General features: G+C 45.5%; 1 protein-coding gene across 1 annotated transcript in view; it reads left to right on the top strand.

Moving 5' to 3' along the window:
* elna (elastin a) overlaps positions 1-13,174 on the top strand; it is a 78,525-nt gene that overhangs the window by 54,179 nt on the left and 11,172 nt on the right. Inside the window, exons 3-6 of the mRNA XM_076035968.1 lie at positions 1,512-1,583; positions 1,926-1,973; positions 2,884-2,988; positions 3,652-3,678. Of these exons, the coding sequence (XP_075892083.1) occupies positions 1,512-1,583; positions 1,926-1,973; positions 2,884-2,988; positions 3,652-3,678 (252 nt within the window). The remainder of the gene's footprint in view (positions 1-1,511; positions 1,584-1,925; positions 1,974-2,883; positions 2,989-3,651; positions 3,679-13,174) is intronic.

Below are 13,174 nucleotides of genomic sequence, written 5' to 3' on the forward strand. Positions count from 1 at the left end.
CAAGTCATCTAAAGCCGTGGATGTCTTCCCAAGCAGACACAGATGTGAAAAGCTGACGAGGCCATTAGCATTGGGGGCGGATTTGCGATTAATACTGTAGCTTTTATGGAGTCTCGCTGGAAATGTGCGATACTTCTGGCAATAACATTTTATATCTCCGTTGCGCTTGTGCATGCTCTGTGATTACAAGGACTGACCAACAAATCCTGCAAACCCAACACCGTGACCCATTAGAACGAAGAGACAAAGGTCACCAACGCGGGTTTCGCCCAGCATCACATTTTATGGATATGGAAAGGGGGTCTCTAGGCCCCAAACCAAACCGAATGTATGTCTTCCAACGAATGTGTCTAAGCAGGGCCAATGTGGTCCAGACTTCAATCATTACTGATACAACGTCCCTCTATTTTGCCATCTATCGATCGAGCCACTATTGATTCCAGCAATTATCTCCAACATCCCCTCCAAACTCCTCAGTTTCTTTTCGTCCAGTTGCCAGAGCCCCGCACGGATCTGACTTCCATGCAAATTCATGAAATCTGTTGGTTGGTGGCAAAGAGATCAGCGGAGCACAGCAACGCACTGGTGTATAATGAACCACTTATGTGTTTCCAGCTTGGCATTCGGCAGAAGCTTTCTTGTGACCTCGCTCGACTAGATTAGACAATAATAGCTTGCAATGCTCTTCGCCTGATGACCGCACACCGTGGACGGAGCCCAAGGTGCAGTGTTCGCACAGCATTCGCTAAGAAACACGCGGACGCCATTGACATGTGTTTTGAATTAATAGGCCTCCAACACATGTAAGAGCCATTAAGCTAAATTACGGAGGTCCTGAAGTCCCTTTTCCTCTCCACCCCGTCTTGTCTTCACTGATTTAAACCAGGTTTTTCTCTCACAAACGACAACTTTATGGTCTTGGCCACAGCTGACCTGTCCCATTGGATTCGGTCCTTTGCTGTCCCGGAACAACTGAGGCATTTTTACATACATTATTTATTTATTTTTTGCTTTTTATTTCTGTTGCTGTGCCTTACAGAACGACCATCAGAGGAGTTTACCTGGGTCACAGCCAGGAGTCAGGCAAGAAATGAGGCAAAGGCTTAAGTTAAAACTTCCCACAGTCCCGCAGCCACTTTCTGAAAACATGTCCCCAACTGCAGCACTTCATCAACTTCAAAATGTTCCTCATTATCTTCTCGCCGAAACTCGAAGCACGTCTATGTGCTTTGCCTCCGGCTGTAGCCGAAGTTTCATTTTTCACTCTGCACCTCCTCGCTGTTAGGACCCAAGCAGGGTCGGATGCATGCGGCCAGAAATTATTTCAGTTTTGCTGTCAGGGAAACTGAAAAGTGTTTGAGAATGTTTACCAAGCAAATGGTGAAATTTTCCAGTGAAACAAAAAAAAGAAAAGAAAACACCAATGGTTGTGAGCTCTTATGACTGCACTCACAGTTGTCGCACTCGAGGGTCTTGGTGGGTCATCCCTTATTTTCTGTTCCATGTTCCAGGTGTGTATGTGCCACCTAATACTGGGGTCGGACCGGGAGCAGGCACTGGACCAGGAACTGGATTTTTTCCAGGTAACGATGCGTCAAATCACCCTGAAGAGTTACAGATTACAACATATTTGGATGATATGTTGTATAACAACAACAACAACAACAACAAGCAGCATTTGAAACAACTGCATTCATTTTATGAAACAGTGTGACCTTTTGCACACAGTGTCACTCAATTATAATAGACAAACTCAAAATGTCAGATGGTGGAAGATATTACAGGGATTTCCCTGGTGTCCCAAGAGAGACTAAAACAATGTGCCTTGCCAAACTCTGGGTCCCACACCACGGCCTGTCAATTTATTTATGACTGAATGTGGAAACGCTGTAACTCGATTTACTCTGTACTTGTTGTGTTGCAAGGCTCTTCTGGAGGCGTCGCTCAAGGCTATAAACCCGCTAAAGTGCCAGGTGAGTGGAAGAGCATGCATTCTGTTCACCGTGTTTGAGTTCATACTCGGTGTGTCTGAGCCTGGGGTGTCATATTTCATTTGCTGAAAGCACAGCACAAAATGCATAATTCAAGAAAGGGTTCCACTTGTTCTTTTCCAATGGCGCTGCCCAAAACTGACCTCTCCTCCTTTGGACTGCTTCCTTCAGGAGTCACTGCAGCCAATCATGCGCCTCCATTTGACCCCGTCCTCTAAATCTCCTCTTTGCTCTTCCACTATGTCTTTCCTTACATTCAAATCACTTCATTGACTAAATCCAAGGTTTTAGCCTTTTGTCCAGTCAACGGCAACACTCATCCTGCCTTCAAATCGTATTTACTCATACATGAATAGTCTATTAGTATAAAACAAACATCAACTGATTGCTGTATTGCTACAACTATCACAAAGTAAAGTGACTGAAATGTATGAATGGGTTTCAAAACTCTACCAATTAGGTTTTTGAAACCACTTTGTTCAATCAATTCAAGTCCGGGGCACAACAGTGAAACAGCTGCGTGTCACCTAAAACAAGGGAAAGCAGATTGTTGTTCTTAAGACATACCCCACGTCCACACAGCTTCGGTTTGGTCACATCTCAAGGACACACATGGTAGGGATTTTTTTTGTGTCACACCACCATAGTAAGCATAAATCATCATAACCCCGGGATAAACAATGTGCTGGCGCCCGCCCCTGGTTGCTGTTAAATCACTTGGAAGTCATTATGAGGTTCGTGAAACTGAAGCCTGTTGCACATTTCTCTCACACATGCTCGGTAAGAGCGACCTCGGCTCAGCGAATGTAACCAAGTGACAATGTCTTGGTGTTGCCGATTAATGTCTTCAAGACTAATATGACACTGGTGGCTATTTGACCCGGGCCAACAGGAGCATACGGTGGAGCAGGCCGTGGTGTGGGACCCGGAGGTTGGGTACCAGGCGGTGTCGGACCTGCTGGTCTCGGCCGTGGAGGATATGGAGGATATGGAGCAGGTAGGCAGACAGAAATCATAAATCAGTTCCATGTGTCATGGTTTTAGTGTTTCCTGTTTTATTTTGATAGTCTTGTCTCCCTTGCGTTTTATGTATTTTACTTCCTGTTTCGGTTTTCTCACTTTTTTGTTGTCCCATTGAGTTCATCACTTGTGTTTCATTGTCAGTCCTGCCCTTGATTGTTTTCACCCGTGTTTTCCAGCTCTTTTGTCTAAATAGTCCTTGTCTCCCTTTGTCTGTTTGGTCGTTGTTTCACCTCTAACATCTCTGACGTTGTCGTTTCATCAACTAAGATACAAGCAGACAACAAGATTGTCTCAGCCTAGTCCAAGTCTGTTGTATTAGTTTGAGTCTCCCGTTTTAAATGTTCATTTTCTGCCCTTGACGACACTTTCTGTTTGGTTTTCTGTTACTAAAATAAATAGCTTTCTGTTTCCCTGTTTTGATATTAGAGGTCTAACATCTTAATGTTGTCCACCTATGCTGCCACACAGAACGCATTTACAAAGAGGAAAAAGGGAGAGATGTGTATTTGTTTTTTAAAAGACTGATTCTTGCTGGTTAAGTTGAAAAAATAAAAATAATGTTTTTGTTTTGTTTGATACTACTGGGCAAAAGCATGGCCTTAATCAAACATGACTTTTATTTGTCTTCACTCGGCAGGACAAGGCGGGAAGCCTCCGAAACCAGGTAAGCTGGACCATTTTTGTTGTGTTTTGCTGAAATTTGAATGTTTTTTTTTTTTCATCAAAAATGTCCAAAACAATTAAGGAGCTTGTCATATTAATTAATCTAACTGTGAATTAATCATTTTTGACATGCTGGTTCAAACTTTTGTCTCAGCTCTATATGTTCATCCACTATATATAATCACACACATCGGAAAAAGGAGCGAGCCCCTTGAGTGACTGCCCATTGCGGTGCAGTGAGTCAAGAACAACAGCAGTATTTTGATTGGTTGTCACCGCGTTTCCTTATCACCCGGGGTTTTTGTCACACTTGGTTTACACTGGCTGGGCAGCTGTTTGGGGCGTACCGCTGCAAGGGTGGGACCCCACAGTGGGTCTTCCTCCTCTGCCGTATCGGGGAGTCACGATTGGCACAGTGCAAACAGCTATCAACACCGGCCAAACAATGGTGCCAGAGCGCTGATGAATGTTATTGTACTGTAAGACCTTCACAATATCTGGAAACCTCTGCTTCGAGATTTACCACTGTGCCTCTCTCCGACCCAGTACAGTAAATATTTTTCCTTGCGGTGTTGCTAAAAGCCGATTTCACAAGGGTTCCTATACGAGTACAACAAGCAAGCAATTTGGAAAAGCAAAAAAAAAAAAACCTATCTATGAAACATTAAGTGGAAGTTGATTTTGGCCATGATCCACAGAATCACAGAACCAGTGTAGCCCTGGCTCTGGTCTGCATGTGTGCACTCTTTCCATCGTCGGGCTGAAACAGCCCAAATCACATTTGTCAAACAATTCGAAAAGATGAATAATAATAAAACCCGCTTGTTTTTTTTTCATTTTTGTTTTGTTCTGGTGTTTGTTTTTTATTTAAAAAGATGAGCAAATATGGCCATAGAGCTTGTTGTACCAAACTCCGTACCCAACTCTGTTGCAATCAGAGAGAGAAAGATTTTTTTTTTTTTTTAAGGCTTGTGGAGAGGGAAAGAGCTTGGGGTTGTCTGAGGTTTCCCAAATGTTTGGACTGAAAGTGGATGCTTCAGTTTTACCCAAGGCCTGTTTCAAGTTCTGATTCTTGGCATTAATTGTTTAGGATAAACTCACAGTTTTTCCATTTGTGATTAGACATATGAGTATTTTCCATTGTAAACAGGAGAACATCTATCCAGCTCTACTGCACATGCTGCTCAGCGGCATCTGTAATCTTCTGCGGCTCCAGCTGCAAAGCACGCATTTGCTTATTTAACGTACGTTCATGTAAAATGAAGTCTTTCCGTGCACAGAGAGCTGCCACAGTGAAATCCATACAGCGATATTGCATTCCACCGATATGTGCACCATGTCTGGAGAGTAATGGAGAACAGCAGCTGACCGATGAGTAGCGTGACTGCAGAGAATTGCAGCTTAGCTCACGCTGGACCTTGTAAACGTTACACTAATTGTGAATCGTGTCAGCATCCAGCTTGGAGAAGACACAGCGGACTGCAAGAAGGAGCTTTCTCTTCATTAACAGCTGTTGGACTCGTGCTGCATTTCTGCATTCCCTGAAGCAAAGGCCTCTTTAATCCGACTGCTGCGATTACCAAACGCTGGATATTTTCTTAGGCAAGGCTCTTGTCACTTTCAGGCAGTGCAATGGAACCGCCATGAGCAAGAAGTCATTGTTGTTTTGTTTTACTGTTATCAGTGGAATTGTCTCTTTTGATAGAGCTGTCTGCATCGGCATACGTAATTCATTTCTTTCTTTCTACGTTTGTTCATCGTCGTGAGATGTGATGATAGTGTTCGACACTCCGCTTGTGTGGGAAAATGGATTGGAAAGTATAATATTTGGTCAGACTGTTGTTTTTTGAGCCTTCCAGGGGCTCCATGAACAGCTAATTGTGCATCTATGTCAGAAGGTGGATAGCCACCTTCCTGTCGTGCGTTTGTGTTTGTGATGGACAAATAGAACAATTTGTGTGTGAGCGTGCGTATCCCTCACGGCATACTGTTGACTTGTCATGGCTTCACTGTGTGGTGGATGCGGAAGGTTCCAGTTCCACAGCAAATGTTAATAATTAGCTGTCTTGATGTTGAAGTTGTTGCCATTGGTCGTTTAGTATCAAAGGTCCGAACTAGCAACCCTACTGACTTAAGTTCCTCAGAAGTTGCAGTCAGAAAACCCTATTTTTACTTTAAGTTTTGCAATCCTCATCATCTTTTTTTAAATTTATTTTTATGGTCCGTTTCATTATTTGGAAGTTAGATTATCTGAGTTCACTCTAAAATCAGAAACACCCTCATGCATTGCTCCATTTATTAGCCCCATGGTGTGGTACAGACAGTATTGGGCGGTGTCTTTAACTGCTGTTTTGTGCATTCATCCACTATGTATCAGCTAAATATGTTAATGGGGAAAAAAAATGATGCACCCATTTGGTTCTTTGCGCCTGTCAGCTTGATATCCAGCTCCAAACTTCCAGCTTAGGAGGCCAATCAACCGAATCACAAACTCATAGATTCTTATTTTGTACTCAAACCGCGGACCAGCTGACAAGACTTCCTGGCATATGGCAACTTTTTACTCAGAGGAAAGCCTTATAGATCACAGCTATCAGGGGATTTTCCCAGTAGATTGGACCTATTACTTAGTTTCTGATTGGTGCAAAAGTACATGATGAGGGGGGCTCTGTTTAATATTGCAGCCCCAGTTTTAATGTACTGTAAAGTAATGAAGAAAAATGTGAAAATAGTCCAACAATTAGGTTTATGATAAACTCATGCTTGGGCAGCTGCAGCCACTATCATTCACAATGATGGATTACCGCAGTCAATGCATGAACGTGTCCGTCCAAGCTGTTTTGTTTTCAGTTTCCGAAGTCTTGGATCGCACTGTGCGACGTCGGCGGTGAAAAGCGAACCAACAGGAGAGCGACCAACTGCGCGGCGTGGCCGCTGAGAAGAAAAACTGTCGACAGAAACGTGGTTCTCATTTTAAAGCCGCTGCTTTTCTCGCGTTCGACATTAGCTCCTGGTGAGTGCTGCTGGCAAGCTAACATGTGAAGCGTCACACTAGCAAATCCCCGTGCGAGATCTTTAAGCTTTTGTGACCACATGTGGATACGCAGAGCTGTGGATAACAAGTATTTATCTGGCTGATTTAGGAGGCCAAGTTCTTTCTAGCGCACAGACGCTAACCCGCAGAAATGAAACATTCGACGTGAACTGTGTGAAAGATGCCATTTTTCTCTGTCTGCTCCTACACGCTTATCTTTTCACCCCCTGTCCACAACTCATCCTGCGCCGAGCCGAAGCGTCAACATCTTTAAACCTGAGCCGCCTGCGCAGACGTTCTTTCTTCATCTTCAGCCACAACACAAGCCCCACCCCCCCCCCACCCCCCCCCCGCCAGCTCGGCCAACATACACACAAGGCGGCGCGTCTCGTTTGTTCCCACTGGAAGCACCCCGGGCTTCGCCAATCATCTCACCCCCGGTGACATCGCCAGATGTTGCTAACATCGTTGGCATTTTTCACAGATCCATCAAAGAAGGAATTAAACTAACATTTTCGCAAAGGGAGATAAGGTCTTTATTGGGTTTTTATTGCTGTGTAATCTGTCACGCATGCCTCGCGTTACAGGCTCGAACTACGCTATTTCCACCCCCACCCCCCCGCCTCCCCCAATCTCCCAGTGGTGAGCTTGTTTCTCTGCAGCTCGCTAACAGCTTTCACCAGCGTTTCTTCACCCTGTTCTGAGTCAGGTTTTGCGGCTTATTTTTCCCCTCAGCGTGTTGCCACATGTAATTCAATTTCCACGTCGCTGATGAGCCATCTCTTGGTATGCTCCCACAACCTCTCCCCTGCTCCTTCTGCCAGCAGGTCTGGAACATGGTTTGCTATCCTCGTCCATCTGGCAGCGGGGGGGGATAACTGTTGTTTATGTAGTGATGGAGAGACCCCCACCCCTCCACCCCTCACCCGCCTCCCGCTTCCCCAAAGAGTCCCTTGAGGCAGATCCTCACGTGAAGGTCGTTTTCTGAAGTCACTTGAAAAAAAGTGGATTTGAATCCGCTCGATCCCGGGCCTGTTTTTGTAGCAATGTGGCTGGAGTGTGTAAAATTCATGTTTTCTGAGTTCTAACAGCTGCAGAATGCTCCAGGTGTACTCATTTGTTGCGCAAGTTAGTCGACTGCCTGTTTCAGACCTGTCGCTGGAGAAACCTGACATTTACCTCAGTCAGCCAAAATAATGCACACTCGCATCAGGAGAAGAAAAACTTGCTTCGATAATTAATTTGTATAAGTGCTTCTATACAAGTAGATACTTGAGGCTAAAGGTAACTTGTATTAATCTTGTGATGTCTGAATATTTATGCAAGTTTTTCTTTTTCTGATGTTTTGTATACATTATTTTTGGCTGACTGTATATCATATGGCAGAGCAGGACGGTTGGGGCAAAGCCCGCGATGAAGCTGCGATGTAATGCTGCGCAGTGTTGAGTTGGTTGCGAGTCCAGAAAGAACGAAAAACACACCATCTGTGATTTATCGTACGTAAACAGGCTCGCAGGCGGCGTTGACAGGCGTGTGTACATATGGGTTGACAAGCTGCTTCGGGTCCTGGAGCGAAGCAAGTTGAGCTCAATTTCCTCCACAAGGGCGAGTCAACATCCAGGACCAAACTGCCAGAGAGACAAATGGTCCGAGGTGGCGAGTGAGGAAAGGTGAGCAGGGAAGAAGCCAAACCGTCGGAGGGCATCTGGTGGAGTGGACACAAGTGCACGCTCGTGCGTATCCTAAATAGGTCGTTTGGTTCTTCCAGTTTCTTATTGGGTGTTTTCAATTAACTTTTAGTCATTTCACAGAAATGATGTGACCTCAGCTAAACGTCCTGGAACCGTGCGCACACGCAGCCCGGGCCAGCACTGCTCTGGCGACGACCAACGATTTTGGGTTTTTTTTTTTTTTTTTTAAATCACCCCATCTTTTTTTCCTGCGGGCCCTTCGTCTATGTGTCCTCATGTGCTTTCGCTCATGTTGAAATACCTCCACCTCTTCAAAACGTGCGCCATACGATAAACAAACAAAAAAAAAAAAAGAAGCTCCTGAGCCAAATTACACTTCACACTTGCTTCTCCGGGACTGTTTCTCATGGCGTCCTGGAGCTGCGTCTCTGGGCGACCGCGCTCGCACGCTGCTGTCAAGGTTAAGTCAATGAACAAACACCGGACTGAGATTATCTGCTGAATACTTGTCTCTGTTTCCAGCTCCGGCTCGTCAGAAGAGCATTCAGTGTATCAGCAGGTAGACGCATATGTGGAGCAGCTGTGAGAGGAAGGAGGCCCTTTTTTTTGGCCAACTTTTGCATACCGGGGGCCCCTCTCTGTGTTTGTTAACCGACTTTTCTCACCCGCTGCTTATTTTTTACATCTGAACTTTATACGTACGACATGCCTGCAAGAAACGAGGGGAGCCGAGCTGCGCCACGTAAGGCCCCGGCGGTGAAGCGCGTCAGTGGGTTTTGTGCTGTGAGCGTATGAGCGGCGGATGAGTGAAATGCCCGGAGACGGATTCAAGGCTGCGTGTTGGCAGAGCAGCTGTGTCGTTGCTGTAAAAGCGGATGAAAAACTAGATGTGGAGGGTTGCGTTGTGTCCACATGAAAGGCGTGTCGCGGCATAAACAATGACCTCACGTCGAGTGGATGGATACGCTGTGGCGCGCGATCAAAGTTTCAATTTAAAAGACATCAGCGACGTTTTTTCCTCTTTTTTTCTTTTTTTTTTCTTTATTTTTTCTTAAAAGATCAGCTTGTGTTTGTGTAGCTGAAAGGACTCAGACAGAGGGTGAGGTCAGGCAGCAACCCAGCATCGCTGGGAAGCCAGGCCTGCCTTTTTACTTGTGGCAGCAAGCGAGCTTTGCAGCTCGGCATCATTTGGGGGCCTGTTTGTCACGGAGACAAGATGCGTTTGTTCTGATGCCCGAGTGCGGCAGTTAGCGAGAGCCCCCGCGCCCGGGCCAAGACTGCGTCATTGAAAAAACAAAAGAAAAGAAAAGAAAAAAGGATGAAACATCATAATTTTCTTACAGGATGATGCACCTTTTTGAAATTCAAAAAAAGGGCAATCCACTCACTCAGAACTTTGATGAAGCAGTTTTTCAGTTCTACACTGATTTTTAATGGGCCTGAGGTTTTAAAGGTCCAGTGTGTAATATTTGGCTTGATTTTTAATTTTTTTTATTGGTAAAAGCTTAATATGCTGCAATATTAAAAGTCTAAAATCACAGTACGACAAAACTAATTTGGTTTTTGTACCCAAAAGCTCTCAAGCTGGCAAGCTCAGGAGGAAGAGAGAGAGTGAAAGACGCTGCAATCTAAAATGCAACCACTTGATGTTGCTGTTTCTTCTTCAAAATCTCCAAATATTACACACCTAACGTTTAAAGAATTATGGATCCTTCCCAGTTCCTCTTCCTAGTTGGCCCGTAAGCGCCTTTAAGTTTCACACTAGGGGTCGTCTAGCAGACAGGAAGAGCCACGGCTCCACGGCCTCTCATATAGCGTCAGCGAGTGCATGGAAAAAGGAAAGTGAAAACAATAAGAGGCTTGCGGCCAAGTTCGGCAGCCTCACACCAGCCGGAGATGGAGAGTGTTTGTGTTTAGAGGCGTGGCTGAGCGAATAATATATTTCACCAGCATGTGACCAGCGCACACTCTCACAATCCCGGCGATGGGATAGCGTGAAGGAGTGAGAAGGAGCAAATCACGTCACTAGAAAGAGGGAGGGAGGAGAACCAAGACGGACGAGGGACGCAACTTGTCTCACACAATCTCACAATCACTGCAGAAGCTCACGTCACTCTGCTTCCATGCAGCTTGTCCTGCATCACCGCCGAAGAATGCAGAGATCCACCATCCTGGATGAGGCCGAGGGCGATAATTTGACACTGGTATAAATACGGTGACATTGGAGGATTTTGTTTCACAGCCGGGGAACCAGGGCAGCCTGTCCGTCAAAGGCGCAGATGCTGATTTTGTGAGGAGTATTTTTTTCCTCACATTTTTACATTAGCGACGTTAAAGAACATACCTTTAGTTTTTTGCAGGTTTGTTATTGTTGGTGTTGCAAATCTGGTGTTTTGCAAAGCTTAGTTTCACCACTCATCATTCTTCAGCAAGGGCCCATGCTTTTATTTTTTGCACGTCGGCACTGGCCATAGTAGAATCAGTGCAAAAGCATTAGACATATGACCCCTAATCTTGTCCCCCTGGCTTGATAAATATTTGTGTTTAGCTGATTTACTGATTAAGTTTTGATCTAAAACATCGAATACGATGAGAAACAAGCACCAAAAAAAAAATTCCTGGAAATTCCAGCGCTGCGGCTCTGAAGTCTGCTTTTTGTGTATCTGCCATCAGTTGCAGTGGAGCCTTGCCACGGAATTCTTTGCGCTCCTAAATTAAAGACTTCTCCAGGCCCAGCTGGTTAGCAGAGAAAGGGAGAAAGGGCGGAGAGATTTGGGATGGAAAGAAGCAGGCCCATCCATCTTTGACTTTCTTACCTCTGGCTTCCTCTCGTAACTACTCCTAACACCACTTGTCTGGTCGGCACAACCCCGCAGACACCTCTGGGGGAAGAACCCGCAAAGGAAACAAGAGGAGGCGCAGATCAAAGGAAAGGGAGTGACGGATGGCTGACGACAAAGTTTTGTAGAATATAGTAGCGTTTTCTGTCTCTGCAACTGAGAATCCCCTTCCCTCATCCAAGCAAAGCAAGAGTAAAGTTTGAGATCGAAACCAGATATTTGCTGCTCTTGCTGGCTAATGTATCGATTCCAAGTACAGGACCCAAGTTTGAGAACGTGACCCTCAATGGTTTCTACTCGTTTTTAATCCCAGCACATGGCATGACATCGCAAGAAGCACTGATAAATCACTCTTCGTTCCTTTGTCCCATTGTTCATTCCTCAAAACTGAGGAGCCCCTCTCTGAAAGAGACGAACCAGATGTTTGTCCGACTGAGATCATTTCTTCACCAGCCACCACACGGTTGGAAGTACTCAACCTCACACCTTCCCAAAAGCACCTGGACAACACGTCGGTGCACTTGTCAGTGAACAGCTGCGAAAGCCAGCGGCCCATTCGAATGGAAACTGGCGAGTAAACCATGTTTCTGTCGCCCTCTTTTCTCCCCCCTCGCAGACTGGAGGAATCTATGATGCATTGTAGTTCTGCATCGCTTGCCTTCCAATGTGTTTGGCCTCCACTTCTCCCTCCAGTGTAGGATTGGGTTTCTGACCCTCGCATCCTGCACTGAGATTTTGTTGGGTTACCGGTCCAAGGTCTTAAAGGTAGTTTGAGTTTTACGCGCTCCCCGGGCTGTTTCATTAAGCCTTGAGGGGAACCAAGAAAATTAGCATCGATCTACAGAAATTGTTCAGCTCGTCGGTAATCAACTCAACCCTAGGAGGAACACCAGGGGAAGGCAGTGGTTCTAAATCACAGAGCGGAGTTGCCATGTGCACTGTCGATGATAAACAACGCCGGTGTCCACTTCCAATAGTGTGCGAGCTGACATGCTGTTTGCCGTCCAACAAAAGCATGCCTGTTTGAACTGACCGCACGGTGTAAATACAACCAAAGAGAGAGCGCTTTGCTTCCATCTCACAAATATACGATCAGACAATGGGAGACGTGAAGTTCCCAAATAATTTTTTTTGGTAGCGTATCCAGTCACTGCGACCCTCCAGAAAATAGTTTTCGCTTGAGAACATTTTCACTTTCCCAGTGTCTCACGATGTGCAAATTGTGTGAGATTAGGTTTCTTTGGCTAAATCTTGGGTCTGTCCGAGGACTGCCCTTGTGTTCTAACACGCACACACACACACACACGCTCGCGCGCACACATGGAGGCAGACGCTTGCAGGCAGACTTCTGCCTGTCTGCATCTCATCAGCTGTTGTCAAGTTGTTGAGTTCTGTGGCAGGTGCTGGTTAGACTCTCAGCACTGTCAGAATGATGTTTGCGAAAGACTGAGCAATATGTCTCCTCAGTTCCAAATGGCATTAAAGTCTTTTATACACAGTCTGTGCTACACTGTAAAATGTACTATAACACTCACGTAGACAATCAAACGAGAATCAAGACACATTTCAGACCTACGCACTTGTACAGAGTTCAGCACTCGGCAGCGCTCCCGCTGTATGTTTCGTTCGTGGGATGTCAAGTCCACTGACGTGTTGACACAAATAAGATGGATTCCTTGCGTGCGCACGAGAGGAAAACCCTACATCAGTCTGATTTATATAAAAATTGATTACTGTTGTTATTACTTCGAGGCGTGTCTCAGGAAGGTTGAGCAATCGATGGGAACCAAGCTGAGAGTCTTGATGGAGATGGATCGTTGCAGAGGTTGCTTATCTTAGTGTCTGGGCGCGTGCTTCATCTGAAAGTCTGTCTGCCAGATCTTTGGCCTTTGCTCGTACCCACATTTGTTTTGACTAGGTCTCTAAGCCTCC

The sequence above is a fragment of the Nelusetta ayraudi genome, unplaced genomic scaffold, assembly GCF_046127955.1.
Source record: "Nelusetta ayraudi isolate G7.1 ecotype Tasmania unplaced genomic scaffold, CSIRO-AGI_Nayr_v1 ptg000048l, whole genome shotgun sequence".
Lineage (NCBI taxonomy): Eukaryota > Metazoa > Chordata > Actinopteri > Tetraodontiformes > Monacanthidae > Nelusetta > Nelusetta ayraudi.